The 25,342-nt window shown below is 36.0% G+C and overlaps 1 protein-coding gene across 4 annotated transcripts in view; it reads right to left on the reverse strand.

Annotated features, from left to right (window-relative positions):
* Positions 1-25,342, reverse strand: part of LOC128551314 (dymeclin-like) — a 176,434-nt gene that overhangs the window by 132,486 nt on the left and 18,606 nt on the right. For 3 of the 4 annotated variants that reach the window (XM_053532129.1, XM_053532131.1, XM_053532130.1), the window contains 8 exons: positions 24,984-25,178; positions 22,024-22,205; positions 15,757-15,882; positions 14,961-15,074; positions 13,131-13,225; positions 12,402-12,528; positions 11,042-11,338; positions 7,382-10,267 (listed from right to left, as the gene is read on the reverse strand). In XM_053532129.1, the coding sequence (XP_053388104.1) occupies positions 10,124-10,267; positions 11,042-11,338; positions 12,402-12,528; positions 13,131-13,225; positions 14,961-15,074; positions 15,757-15,882; positions 22,024-22,205; positions 24,984-25,178 (1,280 nt within the window). In that variant the 3' untranslated portion in view covers positions 7,382-10,123. Of the gene's footprint in view, positions 1-7,381; positions 10,268-11,041; positions 11,339-12,401; positions 12,529-13,130; positions 13,226-14,960; positions 15,075-15,756; positions 15,883-22,023; positions 22,206-24,983; positions 25,179-25,342 lie in introns of those variants that run through there. The other variant, XM_053532132.1, reaches the window with a different exon arrangement.

Raw genomic sequence — 25,342 nt, forward strand, 5'->3', positions numbered from 1 at the left:
GCCCGCCCGCTTAGCTCAATAGGTAAGAGTGTTGGTCTACGGATCTCGGGGTCGCGAGTTCGATCCTCGGGCGGGGCGTATGTTCTCCGTGACTATTTGATAAACAACATTGTGTCTGATATCATTAGTCCTCCACCTCTGATTCATGTGGGGAAGTTGGCAGTTACTTGCGGAGAACAGGTTTGTACTGGTACAGAATCCAGGAACACTGGTTAGGTTAACTGCCCGCCGTTACATGACTGAAATACTGTTGAAAAACGGCGTTAAACCCAAAACAAACAAACAAATATTCCCTGTTAAGTTACAATGGTACTGGAAATGTCAATATTTTTCCATACACTGACACCTTAATTCCATAATGTGTGTTGTAATTTAATGTGTGTTGTTTCATTAATTCTTTTATTATGTTTAATATTGTCAATTTTATTCAGGCTATTGAACAAAGTCATAATATTTAAATTACATTTACATCTGTAGATACCTATGTAATATAAAGGTTATTATCTTTCCATTATGAAGTATGCATTCGCTCTTTTATGGAAAAATACTGCGCTCCTTCAAGACGCGCAATATTTCCACTAAGGAACTCGTACATATTTCACGATACAAAGCCAATAACCTGTAATAATCATAGATATTGAGGGTATCAATAGAATGATAATATTATGATTATAGATTTGTATTTGTTTAGTTCAGTGTTAGATCAAAATACTGTTCAATGAGTGAACACAAAATGCAATAACTTCATTAATGGTGTAGGCCTCTAGTGAAATTGTCATATTTGGTGTTCATGAGTACAGGTATTTTGATCTTACATGAAAAACAAAAATAATGTTTTTCTTTTCCTTTTGATTTTCAGTTGTTTTAATCAAAATTTGTATAATTGAGCCGCGCCATGGGAAAACCAACATAGTGATTTACGACCAGCATGGATCCAGAGGCGCAGTCTGGTCAGAATCCATGCTGTTCACTTTTAAAGCCTACTGCAATTAGAGAATCCTTTAGTGAACAGCATGGATCCTGACCAGACTGTGAGGATGCGCAGGCTGGTCTGGATCCATGCTGGTCACAAAGCCACTATGTTGATTCATGGCGCGGCTCATATTTGTTAATTTGTATATAGGAAAACTTTTGATTATTCTGGATACTTAAGAAATCTACCAAGCTCTGATGTGTAAATTAAGGTAGTGGGCCAGTAAAGAAAATCTGCAATTTCTGATTATATATTCTGGTATTGCGTTTTGTCACTCTTCAATCCTAATTGTTGATTATACGGAGCAAATTAATTTCAGTGCCAGCCATGAAATACCAAGTACTGAGAACATAGCAGTCTAAAGAAATTGCACATTGTCACTAATGGACCTGTATTCATCAGTTTTGTGTCTGAATTGAAAAAAAAATTGCTCTGTCATTGTTATATTAGACCACATTAAAATGAAACTTTGCATGAACATGTATTCTGTAACTACAAACAGCTGAGTCAAATTTCACAGGTGTATATTTGCTAGAAATAAAGATACTGCAATTTTATTGTTTGCCCTTCTCAAGTCCAAGTTTCAGAATTTATGCATTGATGAAAATGGACCCAGGTCCAAAACCATATGACTCAATGAATTATTCTACTAACCTTGTGAGCTTCCAATGGAAAAAGGCTTGGTCTTTGATAGTTTTTACAGCTCAGCACTTGGTATCAATTTGTTACTGGCAGAAATAGCAAACTCTGATTGGCTAATAAAGTCTTGTTGAACTCTTCTACTGTTTTTTTCTTTCTAATTGCACCCATATCTAGTGTATCCACCAGCTAAAGACTGGCCTATAAAAATGGAAAATATAGAATACAGTAAAACATGATGACAGTGAACTTGAATATAATGAATGCTAGGATATTAAAGAAAAATTCTGTATTTCAAGATTTAGCCTAAACTGGTTAACTGGCTGCATGGTTATTTTTTATATAAATACAGGAAACATTTTATTAGAAAATTTTAAGCCCCTTAATTAGCACAATTTTATCCGATGGCTGAACCATTCACCAGTCCCTATGTTTGGAGAACCTTCTGGAGTTACTTCCCTCTTAATGAAGAAAACTGATATATGTAAGTAAGAACAAACAGAGACGGAAGCCAGTCTAGATTTAACCTTTCTCTATTTTATAAGAATTTCTACTAATTTAAAGCTTACAAAGAGATCAAAACAGCTAACCTACCATTTTAGTACAAGCATTAAATCCTCTAATATTTTTGCACAATTTCCCCAAACTAGCCGACATTTTCCATGGACTTTGGACTGTAAAGAGAAGTGTATGTCAACACCAAAACAAGAGCAATCTAGTAGAATTTAAAAACTTTCAAGTCAGAAATTTACAGAGCAAGCAACATACAAAATGTTCCTACATAAGCAATAAATTGTTTTGTCATGAAAAATACTTTTTAAATGTCAGATTTAAAAGAAAGAGAACAAATACCTTACCTATATATTTTCCGCATGGTTGCAAATTGTGGAGATACAGCCCTATTTTACAGCTAAAACCAGATGCCAATTTTTGGCACCTTATTATGGAACACTGGTTGAGATCATGATCAGGCGCTGTAGATCTGTGACACAATGTCACTGGGGTTCATTTTAATGTCATCTGAGAGCAAACTGAAACACTCGTTGAGATCATGATCAGGCGCTGTAGATCTGTGACACGTCACTGGGGTTCATTTAAATGTCATCTGAGAGCAAACTGAAACACTCGTTGAGATCATGATCAGGCGCTGTAGATCTGTGACACATCACTGGGGTTCATTTAAATCTCATCTGAGAGCAAACTGAAACACTCGTTGAGATCATGATCAGACACTGTAGATCTGTGACACAATGTCACTGGGGTTCATTTAAATGTCATCTGAGAGCAAACTGAAACACTCGTTGAGATCATGATCAGGCGCTGTAGATCTGTGACACGTCACTGGGGTTCATTTAAATGTCATCTGAGAGCAAACTGAAACACTCGTTGAGATCATGATCAGGCACTGTAGATCTGTGACACATGTCACTGGGGTTCATTTTAATGTCATCTGAGAGCAAACTGAAGCATTTCTCATCTATGAAAGCTGTCACTGGGGTTCAGTTTGTACACCCTGGGAGCCAACTGGAACTCTCTCAGCATCTTTGCATTAGGAGACTTTCCTCTAATAATCAAGGTCATCCCAATTTTGTCTCAAAGAATTTTACATTAACACTCACAGTACATATTTTGCATGTTAACCAACACTTTTATAGATAATTCAAAAGCAAATGACAGCTGCTGTACACAAGACACACTATGGTGACTAACCTACAACACATGTGAGCATTTGGCTAAGGTGTGCTGAAATCACTGATAACCCTTGCAAGGTAGGGTTGGAAAACCTCAGTTTCTTAGCATATTTTGCAACTGTCTAGAAATTCTATAGAAGTCAAACGATTTCTTTGGAATTTAAGTAAAATATTGCTGGTATTTGCACACATTTTCAAAGATCCCCAAACTATTGGAGTTTTTTGTGTTGGGGGTGGGGGGGGTGCAGGTAATGTCGCACAGACACAATTATAGGTCACATGGCAACTTTTTAGCTTCGATGGTGGAGGAGGACCCAAGGTGTCCCTTTCTGCATTATTTCATCTCAAGCGGGCACCTGGGTAGAACCACCAGCTGGATGCCTTCCTCACATGAAGAATTCAACGCCCTGAGTGAGGCTCAAACTATTCTATTATCTTCAATTATTTGATAAAATGGAAATACCAAACTATTCTAAAGAATTGCAACACAGAAAAAGATTTAAATTCTTTCAAACAAGATGAAGATGTTTTGAAAACAAAATGTTTCCACAGGCATTTGATCTTGTTAAAGCAATCTTTTTTATGAAACAGTGTGTATGTGTGAGTATATCAAGATACAGCGTCTTTTTCCAACATTTTTTCTGTCATATAAACGACAGTAACTACCTGTAGCAGTGAGCACAATGCCGAACTTGATACTGCTGTCTCACTGGAATATCTAGCCATAAACACATGACAAGGTACCCTACCCAGTCACATTATACAAACAGTGGGCTGACCAGTCCTAGTACTATAACCTTAATACTGAGCACCAAGCCAGTAAGCTAATAGTACCACTTTTTACATCTTTGGTACACTGTGGCCAGGGAGTGAACCCACAACCTTCTGCACTCAAAGTGGGCACTCTACAACTAGGCTGCAAAGGCAGTGTTTTTATTAGGAAATAGAACACAAAAGTAAATGTAAACTTATTACAGAACTGATAAATATATAAAGAAAATTGTGAATACTTTTATGTAAAAATCAAAAGGCCATAACAGCATGGATTTAATTTCAAGGATTTAAATAACCAAGAAATACATGAGCCGCGCCATGAGAAAACCAACATAGTGGCTTTGCGACCAGCATGGATCCAGACCAGCATGCGCATCTGCGCAGTCTGGTCAGGATCTATGCTGTTCGCTTTCAAAGCATATTGCTATTAAAGAAACTGTTAGCGAACAGCATGGATCCTGACCAGACTGCGCGGATGCGCAGGCTGGTCCGGATCCATGCTGGTCGCAAAGCCACTATGTTGGTTTTCCCATGGCACGGCTCACATGAAAATTAGTCCCCCATGGAAATTAATGATATAACAGTAGCTTTTCGAAAATGCACTGGCATTTGATTAACAGGTAACGATTTCTAAAATTATACTTGTTTTAATGCTCAGTTTCCAAAAATTTAAACCAGAAATATTTAACAAACTCTAACAAGACCCATTCTCTTGTTTCACTAGCATGTCATGCAATATTACTACAGGGCCTCCTCTGCCATTCGCCAATGTAGCCAAATGCTACAAATTTAAAGAACTGGCTACAGATTTTTGAAACTGGAGACAAGAATTTTTAAAACAAGAGGACCATGATGGTCCTGAATCGCTCACCTCTTCCCACATGACCAAGTTTTGAGTATGACGTCGTTTTTTCTATTATTTGACATAGTGACCTAGTTTTTGAGCTCATGTGACCCAGTTTTGAACTTGACCTAGATATTATCAAGATAAAAATTCTAACCAATTTTCATGAAGATCCATTGAAAAATATGGTCTCTAGAGAGGTCACAAGGTTTTTCCATTATTTGACCTATTGACCTAGTTTTCGAAGGTACGTGACCCAGTTTTGAACATTACATAGATATCATTAAGGTGAACATTCTCACTAATTTTCATGAAGATCTCATGAAAAATATGGCCTCTAGAGAGGTCACAAGGTTTTTCTATTTTTATACCTACTGGCCTAGTTTTCGACCGCACGTGACCCAGTTTCGAAACTGACCTAGATATCATCAAGGTGAATATTCAGATCAATTTTCATGAAGATCCATTGAAAAATGTGGCCTCTAGAGAGGTCAAAAGATTTTAATAATTTTAGACCTACTGACCTAGTTTTTGAGAGCAGTTGACCCAGTTTCGAACTTGACCTAGATATCATCAAGATGAACATTCAGACCAACTTTCATACAGATCCCATGAAAAGTATGGCCTCTAGAGAGGTCACAAGGTTTTTTTATTATTTGACCTACTGACCTAGTTTTTGATGGCACGTGACTCAGTTTCGAACTTGACCTAGATATCATCAAGGTGAACATTCTGACCAATTTTCATGAAGATCTTGTGAAATATATGGCCTCTAGAGAGGTCACAAGGTTTTTCTATTTTTAGACCTACTGACCTAGTTTTTTAAGGCACATGACCCAGTTCAAACTTGACCTAGATATCATCAAGATGAACATTCTGACCAATTTTTATGGAGATCCATTCACAAGTATGGCCTCTAGAGAGGTCACAAGGTTTTTCTATTTTTAGACCTACTGACCTAGTTTTTGACTGCACATGACCCTGTTTCGAACTTGACCTAGATATCATCAAGATGAACATTCAGACCAATTTTCATACAGATCCCATGAAAAATATGGCATCTAGAGAGGTCACAAGGTTTTTCTATTATTTGACCTACTGACCTAGTTTTTAAAAGCACGTGACCCACTTTCGAACTTGACCTAGATATCATCAAGATGAACATTCTGACCAACTTTCATACAGATCCCATGAAAAATATGGCCTCTAGAGAGGTCACAAGGTTTTTCTATTATTTGACCTACTGACCTAGTTTTTGATGGCACATGACCCACTTTCGAACTTGACCTAGATATCACCAAGATGAACATTCTGACCAATTTTCATGAAGATCTCATGAAATATATGGCCTCTAGAGAGGTCACATGGTTTTTCTATTTTTAGCCCTACTGACCTAGTTTTTGACCGCACATGACCCAGTTTCGAACTTGACCTAGATATCATCAAGATGAACATTCAGACCAACTTTCATACAGATCCCATGAAAAATATGGCCTTTAGAGAGGTCACAAGGTTTTTCTATTATTTGATCTACTGACCTAGTTTTTGATGGCACGTGACCCAGTTTCGAACTTGACCTAGATATCATCAAGGTGAACATTCTGACCAATTTTCATGAAGATCTTGTGAAATATATGGCCTCTAGAGAGGTCACAAGGTTTTTCTATTTTTAGACCTACTGACCTAGTTTTTGAAGGAACATGACCCAGTTTCGAACTTGACCTAGATATCATCAAGGTGAACATTCTGACCAATTTTCATGAAGATCTTATGAAATATATGGCCTCTAGAGAGGTCACAAGGTTTTTCTATTTTTAGATCTACTGACCTAGTTTTTGACGGCACGTGACCCAGTTTCGAACTTGACCTAGATATCATCAAGATGAACATTCTGACCAACTTTCATAAAGATCCCATGAAAAATGTGACCTCTAGAGTGGTCACAAGCAAAAGTTTACGGACGGACGCACGGACGCACGTACGCACGGACGGACGACGGACACCGCACGATCACAAAAGCTCACCTTGTCACTTTGTGACAGGTGAGCTAAAAATGCGGCCAAATTTCAGCAATTCAGCTTCAATTTGGCAGTTTCTCTCAAAATGTGGCTACAACTTTCTGAAGTCTAGTGGAGGCCCTGCACTAAAAGCACTAGGACCTTACTGAAATTCCTAGTACAGACCTCGATCATCAGAATTTCAAAAAAACACAAACTCAGAAATTAGTGCCATTCTAGCATTTTTTTTTTCATGAATCATGCATCGTGAGACTTTGCAGAAAAAATTAAATTCCATGAAAAGCAATACTGCCTAAAACTTTGTGATCAAGCCTTTGTGAGAGAGACTTAGCAAGTAAAAAGACATTTGACTGTATCCTTATACATGTATATATATATTAATATATATATTTCTCATTTTTTTGTCTCTTTACCAAATCAAGAACAAGAAAAGTCTGTGAACTATGTTAACATTTCTTTATTCATAAATAGATTCATTACACAAAGTCAATAAATAATGATAATTTTGCTTCAAATAACATTATGTTTGTCCCAAAATGAAATAATTTGATTCTACACTAAAATCTAACATTCACATGACCAGCTAAATCTACTATTTTCCCCTTATTTATGAATTTTATTTTTTTTTTAATGTAAAGTAACAAGTGTGTCTATCTCACATTACATGTCTTAGATATGCATTAGGCCTAAAAAAATTATTTGTTTCCAGTAACATGCCCTCCCCCAAAAAATAGGTACTGATAGGATTTTTTTTTATATTTTTTTTTACAATGAAGAAAGAGCAACACAAAGCAAAAAGTATTTAAAACAAGAGCTGTTACTAATGGAGACAAATGCCCCCGCAGCGCCTTGACCTTTGACCTGGTGACCTTGACCTTTGACCTGGTGACCCCAAAGTCAGTAGGGGTCGTGTACTCAATAAGTACTATCAGCATGTGAAGTTTGAAGGTCCTGGGTGAAGTGGTTCACGAGTAAAGTGCCTTCATGCAAAAAGTTAAAGTTGTGGCTAACGAACGAACGAACGGACAGTTGAAAACTAATATGCCTCCGTTTGGGGCATAAAAAAAGCGGAAATATCAAAAAAAAAATTCCGCCATAAAAACATTAAGCGTGCGGCAAATTTTTAGGGTAGGCCGGGATACTGGAAACAAACAATTTTTTTAGACCTTAGAGGGCATGACAGTTATAATGGTTTCACATCAAATAACTTGAATAAAACAAAACAAAACAAGTGTCAAACTTCTAATAAAACTCCATTTATGAATTGCAGTTCTGGTGAGCTAAAATACTTGTTCAGGCTGTAACGAAAACATACAAAAATGGAACTGTGAACAAGTCGCTTTTGTAAGCAAAATTATTTTCAACAACACATATGCATAAAATTTATAAATTCTGACAACATTTACAAATAAACAATGGAAATTATAACTCATAAAATCATATAAAATAAGGAACCACTATGTACAATGCCATTATCTACACATATTGCATAACATAAAAAAGTATTTATAAAATCTTGGTAAATTTTGTTTAACAAAATCTCTCATATTATACGAAACATAAACACATAAAACCATTTTAAAAAAAATCATTTTTTTTAACAAAACATCACAGTTCTGAAACATACCGTATATTTCCTTATTAACGCCCACTAACATTGCAAAAAAAAGGGGCATTTTTTAAGATTTTAATTTTTTTTAAATCATTTTCTTTACTTACAACAACAAATTCAACTATACTGAAGGAACTGTAACAATTATAGCATTATCATAGTGCTGGTATTCACTTATGACCTATATTAAGTTTTAAAAAGAAAACAAAAAAAAACATTTTTTTAAAATATGTGGGGAGTGCTAATTAGAGAACATACAGTATAACCGAGAAGTCTTGACTTTGTTGAAGTCCACAGTAATTTCTTTTGTTCTATTCAGTTTAATATTGATATGTTATAATCAACATGATGATTATTCATTCTTCACTTAAATGTTTCCAATCAAATACAACATTTATTATGTTACTAGGTTACTGTGAAATCAATTTTAATGGGGGACTAATTTTTGTGGATTTCACGGTTGATTCAACATACAAAATTTATTCCCAAAAAGATTTCCCTACATTTTATATTCAAGGTCATAATCCTCAAATTTATATTGCCATAAAAGAGCCATTTTAGCAGAAACCAAGAAATTTCTTGCCCATGAAATTTAACCATTTTACAGTAATAGGAAGTTCTTGATACGTGGACAAGGATGACCAAAATTCCGATACCAGTTACCAAGAAATCAGTATACAAATAACAGGATTATATTTGTACATAAACAATTGCAAACGATTGTATAATCTAATCCTTCTGCTTGAAAAACCTTCAACAAACAAGAAGAGGGGTGTCTGCATTGGCAACTGGTCAGTTACTGCCACGGTTGCCTGATGGAAAAGATATTATGGTAGTTACTGTTAAAGAAATCATTTTTGGCAATCAATGCAAGCAACTTTGAAAGAAACCGGATGCTCATACCATGCTTCTATCATTAACAATTGTGAATGTTTGCCGGGACAAAACTGACAAAAATGACTGAGAAACCAACATCTTTAAAACTTCTGGAAGTAGATGAAACTTGGTATCAGAAATTCAAACCGATTTTAACCCCAAAATAGATTTTATATGTGTAAGATATCACGAAATATTTCAGTACAATGTGTAGTGAAAAAGACTCACCAAATTCTTTCACTATTTCATTGTTTGGTTTTAAGCATCATGAACAGTTCAAGTCATATGGCAAATTTCCAGCTTTAATGGTAGAGGAATACCCCAGCTCATAAATTTAAATATTCTTTATTTCCCTCACCTATCCAGCCCTTAATGGCATGTGTAGTGGGAGTGAAAACTAAGATATCTTTATAATTGGCCCTGGTGCCCCTCTAGGCATAGGAGTGTACCTGGGTGGGGTCAACGACCTTCCACAAGCTCGCTCACTCACTCTTGACCATATTCATCCTGCAATTTCCTCTCTTCACAAGCTGCATACACCTTGGGCAAAACAGCTGAATGTCTATTCATACTGAACTTCTAGGGTAACATGCAACATTTTTCTGTTTAGCCCATTCATATGTACACTTGAAAAGTATAAAAAGGAAGAATTTCATTCATGAGAACACTTCACTATAGCAATACACAACATAAGTATCAACTACTCAATGAGAATAAAATGATTTTTGATGCGTTGAAGTAGAGATTGGACGAATGATAAACCAGGGACCAGATGTATGGAATGAAGAATTCTTCAGGCGACTCTTCCTCTACATACTTGAACTTCAGATCTGGAAATTTCTGAAATAAAAAAGTATGATACCTTGAACAGCACGCTTAACAGTCAAGCATTAATTAACTATGGAAGACTTTACCAAAATTATGTAAAAACATGACATGTTAAAATAATATTTATTGTTATGTGAGTTACATTGTATTGTTATTGACTTATTTAACTAAACAGTTTACAACTTTCTTACACTGTACACTAATAAATTATAACATGCATAAAACTTATTTACATTCAAAACTATTTCTTACATAAAAGTAATAATACTAATACATATTGTTAAATTTATGTATAGAATACATAATGCATTAAAGAAATATTTACTGCTGCATGAGTTATTGTTGATTTGATTTTAAATAGATAAATAACACATTTTGCACTAGTCCTCATGAAATAAAGTAGTACCTTTTACACAAATCCTCACCAACTAAAATAATACCTTTTACACAAATCCTCACCAACTAAAATACATAATACCTTTTACTCTAATCCTCACCAACTAAAATAATACCTTTTACTCTAATCCTCCTCACCAACTAAAATAATACCTTTTACACAAATCCTCACCAACTAAAAAAATACCTTTTACACTAATCCTCATCAACTAAAATAATACCTTTTACTCTAATCCTCACCAACTAAAATAATACCTTTTACACAAATCCTCACCAACTAATATAATACCTTTTACACTAATCCTCACCAACTAAAATAATACCTTTTACTTTAATCCTTACAAAAATAGAATACCATTTACATTAACTCTCATAAAATAAGTAAAATACCTTTAATCTATCTCTTCTGAACTGCAATGAACCTTGTTTTATAACCTCCAATACTTCCGTTGGCATTGGATTCCCACCCATTTGTTCAAGTTTTCCAGAGAAATACGCTAACACAGTGTCAATGTTTGAAATAATGTCCTGAAATGTCGGATGTGTCCGAAACATGGCAAATGAGTCTTTTTGGTAGAGTAACGTGTACACTAGATTAGGATTGTGGTGCAGATTTGCCGACAAACAAGAGTTTATGATTTCCAGGACCATTCGAATCACTTCTTCTAATACTGCCAAGTCCTGCATCTGTCAAAATTAACGATCAAAATTAAAACATAGTAATTTTAATGCAATTTTTGTCATAAGTCACCGTTTGATGACTTTTGAGCTTTCATGGTAGGGGAAGGCCCCTGGTGCCCCTCCAGATATTATCTTTAGGCATATGGCACCTGTGTAGAGACTTCGGCCTTTGGCAAGTCGGCTTACCAGTTTGACAGCTTCTTCATATGACTACCGAAGCAGGGCTTAAACCCAAAGAGGTTATGGGACAAGTGATTCAAAATCTGCAACTTTAACCACTCAGCCAGAGGCCCCTTAAATAGCTTACTGTGAAATCATTTAATTTCGTGGGCATGAAATTTCGTGGTTTTGGTCAAAACGGCAATTTCGTGGGGATATGAATTCGTGGATTTCAACTTTTGAACATAAGATGAATGGGAAATTTACTTGTTCGTTGGGATTAAATTTCGTGGATTGACTCAACCACGAAATCCACGAAAATTAGTCCCCCACGAATATTAATGATTTCACAGTAATGTAAAACTGCATGGTTAGTCAATCAACCAAACTTTCTTCAAGTGTCCTGAACATTCTTGTGAAAATGTCAAAAGTTGTAATAGTCCAACTTGCCTTCAAGGATTTATACTTGATCTAACAAGGTACATTTACAGTTCAAATGCATTTCCATCTATTCACTTATATACAGCTATTGCATTCCAACTCCTATGGATTAACCGTCTCAAAAGATGGAGTATCACAAAGGTCGCCATGCTTGATTTGGCAGCACTAGTTTATGCATACCACTATGCAAGAGCATATAAATATGTGCATTTTATCAGACTGCTAGAAAGGCACTGACCCAAGTGTTCTGTAGTAACTGAATAGGAACTAAATTATCTACTACCTGACCGATGGACCTTCCCATCCACCTACCAACACAAGCTCCTCGTCTGAAGGACTACATACAAATCAAATATAATTCGACCACTTCGCATAAAAAATATTTGTTCAAAACTGAAACAAAAGGTTGTAACAAACACCAAATAAATATGTAAACACTGTCTGACATAATAAACATAAATGTTCATACATAATCTTCCTGGGTTTCTCCGTCCGAGTCTTGAACCTCATTCTCTGCTGTCTGATGACTTTTCATGGCTGCCTGCCGTATCTGATCAACCAACTTGGTATGCTTTTTACACAGCTGAGCAAACAGGCTGAAAATATAACATAAAAATGCTCAACATCTCATAGCTTAGGGTTTGAAATCTGATCCTGCTGAAAGGCAAATGATTTTTGCACAGAAATACCTATATATAGTCATTTAATCATTTTTCTCAATAACTGAATGTAATTAAAGGGAGGTAAAACATGTCTTTCCTGACTTCTGTTGATTATAATTTTGCACTTAAGGGAGTTAACTCTTACATGCCTAATCTTTAAGCCTAATATCAGTAATCTGTCCAATAATATGCTTCTAAGGTTAGTCAAAATATGTCCCCAATGAATATTTCCTATTTTTTCCATAAATTTAAAGCATATCTGCACTTAAACTGAAGGCCAAGAGGATGTTTTTTTCACTCGTGCATTATATCTAAACTTCTCATGCTTATATTTAAATGTTTTATGTATAAGGGTGTTTATTCTGCAGACCTGCTTCTGAAATGTGGCAACGTTCAAACGTTCCTTTCAACTTCAGTCAGGTCTATGACTTAGTATGCCAATATCGTCCTGCATAGAATGAAATTAAAACCAATTTCTTTACATGGTATATAGCTTCTAAAATTGAATTAGATTAGTGAAGGGAGCTAACTCTTACCTGACTAATCTCTGCGACACATATTGATGTAGATTTGTGAACTGTGAAGACATATTTGCTAATGCTGCCAGACAGTTGGTGTGTAAATACTTGTCCTGAAAGTGGTAAAGATATTTTCTATCCTAAAAGTTATCCATTGAAATCATTACAATTTTGTCAACAAGACTAACTACATAGAAAGGATCAACAAGAGCTGTCTCCATAGGATGACATATGCCCCCGATGGCACTTTGAATGAGTAGTTATGGCCGATGTTAGAGTTTAGGACCTTTGACCTACGGAGCTGGGTCTTGCGCGCGACACGTCGTCTTACTGTGTCACACATTCATGCGTAGTTATTTTAAAATCCATGCATGAATGACAAAGATATGGACCGGACACGCCCATCAATGCACTATCATGAAAAATGACCTTTAACGTCTATGTGAGACCTTGACCTTTGAGCTACGGACCTGGGTCTTGCGCGCGACACGTCGCCTTACTGTGGTACACATTCATGCCAAGTTATTTGAAAATCCATCCATGGTTGACAAAGATATGGACCGGACACGCCCATCAATGCACTATCCTTTAAAGTCTAAGTGTGACCTTGACCTTTGAGCTACTGACCTGGGTCTTGCGCGCGACACGTCGTCTTACTGTGGTACACATTCATGCCAAGTTATTTGAAAATCCATCCATCGATGACAAAGATATGGACCGGACACGCCCATCAATGCACTATCCTTTAATGTCTAAGTGTGACCTTGACCTTTGAGCTACGGACCTGGGTCTTGCGCGCGACACGTCGTCTTACTGTGGTACACATTCATGCCAAGTTATTTGAAAATCCATCCATCGATGACAAAGATATGGACCGGACACGCCCATCAATGCACTATCCTTTAATGTCTAAGTGTGACCTTGACCTTTGAGCTACGGACCTGGGTCTTGCGCGCGACACGTCGTCTTACTGTGGTACACATTCAGGCCAAGTTATTTGAAAATCCATCCATCGATGACAAAGATATGGACCGGACACGAAAATTGCGGACAGACTGACAGACTGACAGACCGACAGACTGACAGACGGACAGACGGTTCAAAAACTATATGCCTCCCTTCGGGGGCATAAAAAATGAAATTGACACTGAATTTAGTGAGTTTCAAAAAATCTGTTTGTTTTTCTGTTTTTTTTGTCAAGTTTTCGAGTCACATGAACACATTTAGGTCGTATGGCAACTTTCCAGCTTTTAATTGTTACGGAAGTCCCAACATGCTCATATGGGCATTATTACATCACAGGTGCCTTGGTAGAACCACAGACCTTCCATATACCAGCTGGATGGCTGCCTCACATGAAGAGTTCTATACCATATACTAGGTTTGAACCCACATTGGCAAGGGGCAAGTGATTTGAAGTCAGTTGCCTTAATCACTTGGCCACGTAGGCCTTTGCAAAATATACTTGAGAACACCTCTTACACTGAAGGTGAGGGCATTCTAAACTGATAAGTAGAGTTGTTGGATTATCATAATAGTGAAAATAACAGTAGTGAGCAGGATTAATGTAAATATGACCGGACAAAAGATTTTGATGCTGTTGATTATGATGATGATTATGATGATGTTGTTGTTGTCATTGTTGTTGTTGTTGATGCTGCTACTGCTGCTGCTGATGATGATGATGATGATGCTGATGATGATGACTATGATAATGGTTACAATGATGATCAACAAAATAATGATGATTATCAAGATATAAAGAGAGAAAAAATAATATCAATTGTAAGACAAATCCGATAATGATGCTGGTGTTGATGATGATGATAATGATGATGTATAACTTACCCTCATCCTAGTGATATTATACTGTATAGTTCTGATCACAACTAAGATAAGTAGTCCACCCAGTGAAATCTCTGACATAGATCTCTCCTTGAACCATGGTACATTCTTTAGTGCCTGGAAAATAGAGATAATGTACATGCTTATGCCTCTACTATTTATATGGTTTAAATGTTCTAATTCCCTTTCTTTTGCATTCTGACAGCCCCTTTGTGCAGTGAAGGTCTTTCAAAGGAAGATATATTCGATAGTTTCAGCTAGATTAAACCAAATTTGGTTAAAACACATGTAGAATTCATGAGAATAAGTCTAAAGACATCTTTCTAGCATTTAACATGTCATAGAGAAAAACTAATGAATACCTCCATTGTAAATGCAGTAAAATCAATTAATACATGACTGTATTCTATTGTTTCTCTGATTGGCTGAAAACGGTTCAAAAAGTAATGAGTACATATCATATCAACTTATCTTGGGTTATAAATAGTACAAAAATAAAAATAGATCAAAGTAGGTGCTTGGAAAACCAATATTAACCTGATTTGGTCTAAATTTATTCCTTATTTCTTTATTAAAGATATAATTGTAATAACAAGACTGACTATACATTCATTCATGTAATAAAACAATTATTGACTTTTTCATAGGTTGATATCAGGATTTATCAACCCTCAAAAAGTTATATTAACCTTGCCTTCGGCTCGGTGAATATTATTCTTTTCGGGTTGATAAATCCTGATATCAACCTATGAAAAAGTCGATAATTGTATATAATCAGTTGATTTCAGAGGAAACTTACCACTTCATGTATGGCCTTATTGAACACATCATCCTCAGATAACACCAGCAGTATAATCAGAGCCATGTATATATGGTGGGAATTCTTGTCCTGGGCATGGTATAGTATCTTCAGTAATGGCATCACCTGAAATAAGAAGAAAATATTTCATTAAAAGAGAACAATTTGTGAAAAGCCAGTTGTTTTACATTAAGTTGATTAACTAAATACTTCCTCTTTGCCCAAATATTCGCTTAGTGGTTGCAACAAATTAAATTTAATAACTCATAGCATGTGTCACATTTGAGAAGTTTCAATCAATTCCAACCAATGCTTACTGAGATACCAGCTTACATACAGAAACTTGACCAAATCAGGATGCCAACTCAAGACTCATGACAGAGACGCCAATACCTATAACTGGGTGAATCCAACAGCTCTATCAATTTTGAAATCGTCGAGCTAAAAACTCAGGTGCACAACTTCAAATGATGAATAGCAGTCGAATGATATTTGATGATTCTAGGTCAAAATGAAAGACTTCTCTGACAGATTTAGACATATATATCATTTGTTATAATACAGTATAGGGTCCAGGGCTTCAGAAATTTTGAAAACTGAATTGGTTTGAAACTGAAGTATGGCCTATTACACTTCAAATTGGAGCTACCCCACCCACCACATTATACATCTATAGACTATTCTATATTTTTAGAACGTTATAGAGTAAAGAAATTAGTGTGTCATGCGAACAATCTACATTTATATATCATTTCTCCAGCTTTGTACTACAGTAAGCAACTACGTTTTGTAAACTTAAATATTTCTTTGTAACATTTACAACAAGTGGGTCATTATGACCTTGAATCGCTCACCTGAATAATATGAGCCACGTTTAAAATGGCAAACTGATGCTAAAATATTAGAAAGTAGGTCAGTAGGTCATATTATGGTCACTGAAAGTCAGTTTTAAGATTGGTGTGCAAAAAGGCTGTATCTTAAAAAACAAGAAAGTAGGTCAGTAGGTCAAGGTCACAGTCAAGTGACCCCTAATCACTTGGGGTCATCAGGTTATTATAATTAAACAGTCTAGGAAATATGATCTGATAATTTTTGAAGTATTTATTCCTATATAACTCATATAACAAGTGACCCCCAGGGCGGGGCCTCTTTTCACCCCAGGGGCATAATTTGAATAATCTTGTTAGAAATCCACTAGGCAATGCTACATACCAAATATCAAAGGCCTAGGTCTTGTGGTTTTAGACAAGAAGATTTTTTTTTTAAATTCCTGTATATGTCTATGTAAAACTTGAGACCCCACAGGGCAGGGCCTCTTTTCACCCCAGGGTTATAATTTGAACACATTTGGTAGAGGACCTCAAGGCAATGCTACATATCAAATATCAAAGGCCTAGGTCTTGTGGTTTTAGATAAGAAGATTTTTGAAGTTTTTTCCTATATAAGTCTTTGTAAAACTTTGGACCCCCAGGGTGGGGCCTCTTTTCACCCCAGGGGCACAATTTAAACAATCTTCATGGAGGACTATTAGATGATGTCACATGCCAAATATCAAGGCTCTATGCCTTGCGGTTTTAGACAAGAAGATTTTTAAAGTTTTTCCTTTCGGTTGCCATGGCAACCAGAGTTCTATATGGAATTAAATTCTTTAAATAATTTTGAAAGGGAACCACCAAAGGATCATTCCTGTGAAGTTTGGTGTAATTCTGTTGAGTGGTTTTCAAGAAGAAGAATTTTTTAGAAAATGTTGACAGACGGACGACAGACGACACATGACGGACATTAAGCAGTCACAGAAGCTCACCATGAGCCTTTGGCGCAGGTGAGTTAAAAATAAAAATTTTCCAATTTGATAAACTGGTCGGTTCTCCATTTTTGGTTTTCTTTATCATTTGGGTTGCCAGCCCGTTTTTTTTTTAAGTTGATTTTCTGTACTAGTTGTGCCAGACAGCCAAAAGTATTATGCATTTTTTTTACAAATCAAGTAATTATAAATACAAATGTATTATTTATGTTGGTTGCCTGTCTTTTGAGTATTAAATGCAATAAACATTTTTTGTTTGTTTTTTAACCATGTTTGAACATAGTCTTTCAAAACTTAACAATCAATGAAGCAAGTTTAAACACAAAAAGTTTTATACAAATGATTTCTCTAATCATTCTTTCCAATTTTTAAAACATATAAAACTGACAGTCTAAAGTAATTTAGACATGTACTTTCTTAAACGACTGCTAGTGGTCTATATCAAAAGAACTTGGTCCCAGTCAAAAGCATTCGTGGCCTAGTCAAAAGCGTTTAAGAAAGCAGTTAGCTGTCTGCAAACATTAAAGGATGTGCCGTGCGAGCACTGTAAGGTCACATGCTAATTACGGACTGAATACCGAGGTGACAATCTGAATGTTTGACATGTTTACTGAGGATCTGAGGGTGCGGTCGTGTATTGAGATTTCAGACAAATTTTACTTTTTCTCCATGTTTGTTGTTTTTTTATTCACTCTATAAATCAGTCTGAAAAGTAGAACATGAGGACCATGATGGTCCTGAATCGCTCATCTCTTCCCACATGACCCAGTTTTGAGTATGACGTCGTTTTTTCTATTATTTGACATTGTGACCTAGTTTTTGAGCTCATGTGACCCAGTTTTGAACTTGACCTAGATATTATCAAGATAAAAATTCTGACCAATTTTCATGAAGAACCATTGAAAAATATGGTCTCTAGAGAGGTCACAAGGTTTTTCTATTATTTGACCTATTGACCTAGTTTTCAAAGGTACGTGACCCTGTTTTGAACTTTATCTAGATATCATCAAGGTGAACTTTCTCACTAATTTTCATGAAGATCTCATGAAAAATATGGCCTCTAGAGAGGTCACAAGGTTTTTCTATTTTTATACCTACTGGCCTAGCTTTTGACCGCACGTGACCCAGTTTCGAAACTGATCTAGATATCATCAAGGTGAACATTCAGATCAATTTTCATGAAGATCCATTGAAAAATATGGCCTCTAGAGAGGTCAAAAGATTTTTCTAATTTTAGACCTACTGACCTAGTTTTTGAACGCAGTTGACCCAGTTTCAAACTTGACCTAGATATCATCAAGATGAACATTCAGACCAATTTTCATACAGATCCCATGAAAACTATGGCCTCTAGAGAGGTCACAAGTTTTTTTATTATTTGACCTACTGACCTAGTTTTTTATGGCACGTGACCCAGTTTCAAACTTGACATAGATATCATCAAGGTGAACATTCTGACCAATTTTCATGAAGATCCATTCAAGGGTATGGCCTCTAGAGAGGTCACAACGTTTTTTCATTATTTGACCTACTGACCTACTTTTTGATGGCATGTGACCCACTTTCGAATTTGACCTACATATCATCAAGATGAACATTCTGACCAATTTTTATGGAAATCCATTCACAAGTATGGCCTCTACAGAGGTCACAAGGTTTTTCTATTTTTAGACCTACTGACCTAGTTTTTAACCGCACATGACGCTGTTTCGAACTTGACCTATATATATCATCAAGATGAACATTCAGACCAACTTTCATACAGATCCCATGAAAAATATGGCCTCTAGAGAGGTCACAAGGTTTTTCTATTATTTGACCTACTGACCTAGTTTTTGAAGCCACGTGACCCACTTTCGAACTTGACCTAGATATCATCAAGGTGAACATTCTGACCAATTTTCATGAAGATCTCATGAAATATATGGCCTCTAGAGAGGTCACAAGGTTTTTCTATTTTTAGACCTACTGACCTAGTTTTTGACCGCACGTGACCCAGTTTCGAATTTGACCTAGACATCAAGATGAACATTCAGACCAACTTTCATACAGATCCCATGAAAAATATGGCCTTTAGAGAGGTCACAAGGTTTTTCTATTATTTGACCTACTGACCTAGTTTTTGAAGGCACGTGACCCAGTTTCAAACTTGACCTAGATATCATCAAGGTGAACGTTCTGACCAATTTTCATGAAGATCTTGTGAAATATATGGCCTCTAGAGAGGTCACAAGGTTTTTCTATTTTTAGACCTACTGACCTAGTTTTTGATGGCACGTGACCCAGTTTCGAACTTGACCTAGATATCATCAAGGTGAACATTCTGACCAACTTTCATGAAGATCTTGTGAAATATATGGCCTCTAGAGAGGTCACAAGGTTTTTCTATTTTTAGACCTACTGACCTAGATTTTGAAGGCACGTGACCCAGTTTCGAACTTGACCTAGATATCATCAAGACGAACATTTTGACAAACTTTCATAAAGATCCCATAAAAAATGTGACCTCTAGAGTGGTCACAAGCAAAAGTTTACGGACGCACGGACGGACGACGGACACCGCGCGATCACAAAAGCTCACCTTGTCACTTTGTGACAGGTGAGCTAAAAACAGGCAAATTTGGGAAGCCCTGATACTGTCATAACTTTTTAACATCACATATACTTGTCAAAGAGATCAAACTAGAAGATGCTTTTGTAGAAAAGCACGTCTCCCCCAATGCATAGTCGTTTAGGCAAGAAGTCAATAGGGGACACCAAAAGTCTAAGAGACACTGATGGTTGACTGTAATAAGGATCGTCTACTTGGCATGTCCAGTCATCCCACTAAGTTTCAACATTCTGGGCCTAGTGGTTCTCAAGTTATGAACTGGAAACGGCTTTTCCATGTTCAGACCCTTGTACCCCTGTGACCTTGACCTTTGATCAAGTGACCCCAAAATCAGTTGGGGTCATCTACTCTGCATGTCCAAACATCCTAGCCCGCCCGCTTAGCTCAGTAGGGAGAGCGTCGGTCTACGGATCGCGGGGTCGCGAGTTCGATCCTAGGGCGGGGCGTATGTTCTCCGTGACGATTTGATAAAAGACTTTGTGTCTGAAATCATTCGTCCTCCACCTCTGATAATTCATGTGGGGAAGTTGGCAGTTACCTGCGGAGAACAGGTTTGTACTGGTACAGAATCCAGGAACACTGGTTAGGTTAACTGCCCGCCATTACATGACTGAAATACTGTTGAAAAACGGCGTTAAACCCAAAATACAAACACACCAATCATCCTATCAAGTTTCAACATTCTGGGTCAAGTGGTTTCTCAAGTTATTGATTGAAAAGAGTTTTCTATGTTCAACCCCCTGTGACCTTGACCTTTGAAGGAGTGACCCCAAAAACAATAGGGGCTATCTACTCTGTAAGTCCTATCACCCTATGAAGTTTCAACATCCTAGGTCAAGTTACTGACCAGAAATGATTTTACATGTTCAGGCCCCTGTAACCTTGACCTTTAATAGAGTGATCCAAAAATCAATAGGGGTCATCTACTCTGCATGTCCAATCATCCTATTAAGTTTCAACATTCTGGGTCAAGTGGTTCTCCAGTTACTGATCAGAAATGGTTTTCAATGTTCAGGCCCCTGTGACCTTGATCTTCCAGAGAGTGACCCCAAAATAAATAGGGGTCATCTGCTCTGCATGATCAATCATCCTATGAAGTTTCAACATTCTTGGTCAAGTGGTTCTCAAGTTACTACCAGAAACGGTTTTTCCATGTTCAGGCCCCTGTGACCTTGACCTTTAATAGAGTGACCCCAAAATCAATAGGGATCATCTACTCTGCATGTCCAATCATCCTATGAAGTTTCAACATTCTGGGTCAAGTGGTTCTCAAGTAATTGATCGGAAATGGTTTTCAATGTTCAGGCCCCTGTGACCTTGACATTTAATAGAGACCCCAAAATCAACAGGGGTCATCTACTCTGCATGACCAATCATCTATGAAGTTTCAACATTCTGGGTAAAGTGGTTCTCATGTTATTGATCAGAAATGGTTTTCCATGTTCAGGCCCCTGTGACCTTTAGGGGTCATCTACTCTGCATGACCAATCATCCTATGAAGTTTCAACATTCTGGGTCAAGTGGTTCTTAAGTTAATGATTGGAAATGATTTTCAAATGTTCAGGCCCATGTGACCTTGACCTTTGATGGAGTGACCCCAAAAACAATAGAAGTCATCTATTCTATAAGCCCTGCCACCCTATGAAGTTCGAAGGTTCTAGGTCAAATGGTTCTCCAGTTATTGATCGAAAATGAAGTGTGACGGACGGACAGGGCAAAAACAATATGTCTCCCCCAGTGGAGGGAGACATAACAAGACCTTTTATAAGGAGACAACGTAACTTACTTACCTACACCAACCAATTCTACACATTACATGTATCTTAATATTTTTGTTTGAAGTTTTTCTTACCAGCAGATCAATATTTGTCCGTGACAGTATAAAAGCCTTCATGTTTGGGTTTCTGTGTATAAGTAGATATAGTAACAATGTTGTCTGATCGTCTCTCAATGTGGTACACAATGTTTTATAAAGTTCTGTGAAATCCATTTTAAATGTCAGCTGTGCTACTGGCGTAGGCCCTGAAGACTGGTCTGAAATTAAGGAAAGGCATGGAACCTATTGTCAGAAAATCTTTATCATTAATTAACATTTTCGTTTGTAATTTTTATTAGTGTTCTGTGTTGTATTTCATGTTTATAATTTTAATTTTTGCAACCTTAAAATTGGGACAGTTCTAAAAATGAAGTAAAATTTTGAAAACCTTTTGAAAAATTAGGCAATGTTCCGGATGAAATAATAGGATGGTTGTAATAGTATTGTTTGTGTGTTTTGCAAAACAGGATGGTTGTACTAGTATTGTTTGTGTGTTTTGCAAAACAGGATGGTTGTAATAGTATTGTTTGTGTGTTTTGTAAAACAGGATGGTTAAAACAGTATTGTTTGTGTGTTTTGCAAAACAGGATGGTTGTAATAGTATTGATTGTGTGTTTTGCAAAACAGGATGGTTGTAATAGTATTGTTTGTGTGTTGGTTGTAATAGTATTGTTTGTTTTGCAAAACAGGATGGTTGTAATAGTATTGATTGTGTGTTTTGCAAAACAGGATGGTTGTAATAGTATTGATTGTGTGTTTTGCAAAACAGGATGGTTGTAATAGTATTGTTTGTGTGTTGGTTGTAATAGTATTGTTTGTTTTGCAAAACAGGATGGTTGTAATAGTATTGATTGTGTGTTTTGCAAAACAGGATGGTTGTAATAGTATTGTTTGTATGCTTCACAAAACTATATAGAAAGTGTCATATTGATTTGCATAATTATAGTTTGAACAAATATATCTTGATTTGCATATCATGTTCTGTTTTAGGAAAAGTCAACTGGATTTGCATACATGTATTCTATTTACTTTAAATAGAACGATTTGCATGTTTGATGCTAATTTGCATATTGTTATATCATTTCATTTTATGGGCAAGAAATATTGTGATTTAAATAAAGAAAATAGATATTTCTGCATGGATTTTGATTTTTAGGTATAAATTAAAAAGGAATAATATCTATTTTGTGGAATTTAATTTCTTGCAAGGAAGCAATATGGAAATCCATAAAGAAATAGTTCCCTCATAAATATTGTAATTTCATAGTATGTTCTGTAAAATATCTTGTTGGCTTCATCCTTTGTACTAAGAATTTTGTCTACATTCTGGCTATTTTCTTTTTAAATATTTTGATTAGACTGTCATGTATTTAAAATATTGTTTTTGCTTTGCAAGTGTGTGCTGATTTGCATACTTCTTGTGTTGATCATATGTAGAAATGGATATTTTGTACTGAAAATGCCACATAGATTTGCGTACATTTTTCCCCTGTTATATCATGTTTTGTACTGAACAGATCATTCTGTTTTGGACGTTTTTTTATTTATAGGTTATAAGCTTTGTATCTGGAAATATGCACAAATTCTGCAGTGGAAATATTGCGCAACTTTAGGAGCTAAAGAATGAGTGCATATTTCCTGATGTTAAGATAATAACCTTTTTATTACATACATATCTACACGTATAAGTGTAATGTAAATATTATGACTTTGTTAACTGGCCTGAATAAGACTGACAATACTGAACTAAACAAAAGAATAATAATGCAACAACACACATTAAATTATTCACACATACGATATGAAGTTCAGGCGTTAGTATATGGAAAAATATTGACATTTCCGCTACCATTATAACTTAACGGGAAATGGAAATGAGTATGTAATAAGCAATAGTCTTAGACAGATTTTGATAATTAAGTTTTGTTCTGAAAATATAATGTTGATTTGCATACATTTTTACTGAGAGCATTGTGTTGATTTGCATAATGCTTGTAAAAGAAAATATCATGCTGACCATATCTAAGAAATAAATTGCAGTTTAAAAGTAAATGCTTGGGTCTGAAATATATGGGTAATCTAATGCAAACGTATTGTCAGATTTAAGATGCATGTAAATCATAGTTTTGAAATATACAGATTTTGCATAATTCCTGCAACAAATGGTGCATCAAATGGATGTTATAAAGATTGCTCTGGTGAATAAGATATAGAAATAAGGGGTAATAGATAAAAGTTCATTGGAAATGGTTGAGCTTTGCCATATATTTGGGAAAGAATTTGGGGCAGGGGAACAGATAAAACAACTCACTTTCACTCTTTGGATCTATGTAATCAGAAATTTAGTACAGTAACTTTTGAATATTACATTTTATAATGCTAACTTATGTAACCATTGCCAAAATTACTTATAAAGATTCAAGTTAACCAGTATGAAATAACAACTTCTAAAATCACTATCATTTCTTTGCTTTGTCTGTTTTTGTTGAGTTTAATGGCGCAATGACACAATTACTGGTCATATGGCTTGGATGATGGAGGCAGACCCCAGGTGCACCTCTGTGTATTATTTCATCAGCCAGCTGGATGGCTTCCTCACCTGAAGAATTCAACGCCCCGAGTGAGGTTCGAACCCACATTGGTGAGGGGCAAATGATTCAAAGTCGGCAACCTTAACCACTCACCCGCAGAGGCCCCTACTATCACATACTTAACAAATTTCTACTGTATTTGATACTATATATAATTTGCCACCTCAGCGCAAAAACCGGACAAGTGCATTGAACTAAAGAAGCATTTTATCAAGATTTTCTGTTGATGCTTTTTTATTTTAGTTTTAGTGGACATAACCTTAACAGAACTTCTTGAATGCTTTTAGCAGATGCTTAACGTATGCACTTTTTGAACTCTCCGCCTCTCCTATGTCAAATATTGATCTTTTGTGAGTTTGTAAGGATTTGTTTATTTAATAAAGTCTAGAGATCGTCAAAACTAACCTTGTGAGTTTGTAAACTGAAACAAAGCCTGTCTGTATGGATTATTCAAAGCTCTGTCACTCGTACAGTGATTGGCTAACACCAGCAGAAATAGCAGGCTCTGATTGGCTAATAAAGTCTCGTGAAATTCTTCTTCTGGTTTTTTCTCATTTGATGATGATCCCATACCAAGGGTTACCACTGACCATAAACTGGCTGAAATATACACAGAATTTCATCTTATTTACTGTAAAATCAGTATTAGTTGCAAAGGGTTAATTTTATCTTTAAATATTTGTTATTGTTTTTTTTTTAATTTCACAAAAAATTATTTTTGCAAAAACTCAAACTTTAATAACTTTTAAAGGGAAAAAGCTATG

The sequence above is a fragment of the Mercenaria mercenaria genome, chromosome 19 (assembly GCF_021730395.1).
Source record: "Mercenaria mercenaria strain notata chromosome 19, MADL_Memer_1, whole genome shotgun sequence".
NCBI lineage: Eukaryota > Metazoa > Mollusca > Bivalvia > Venerida > Veneridae > Mercenaria > Mercenaria mercenaria.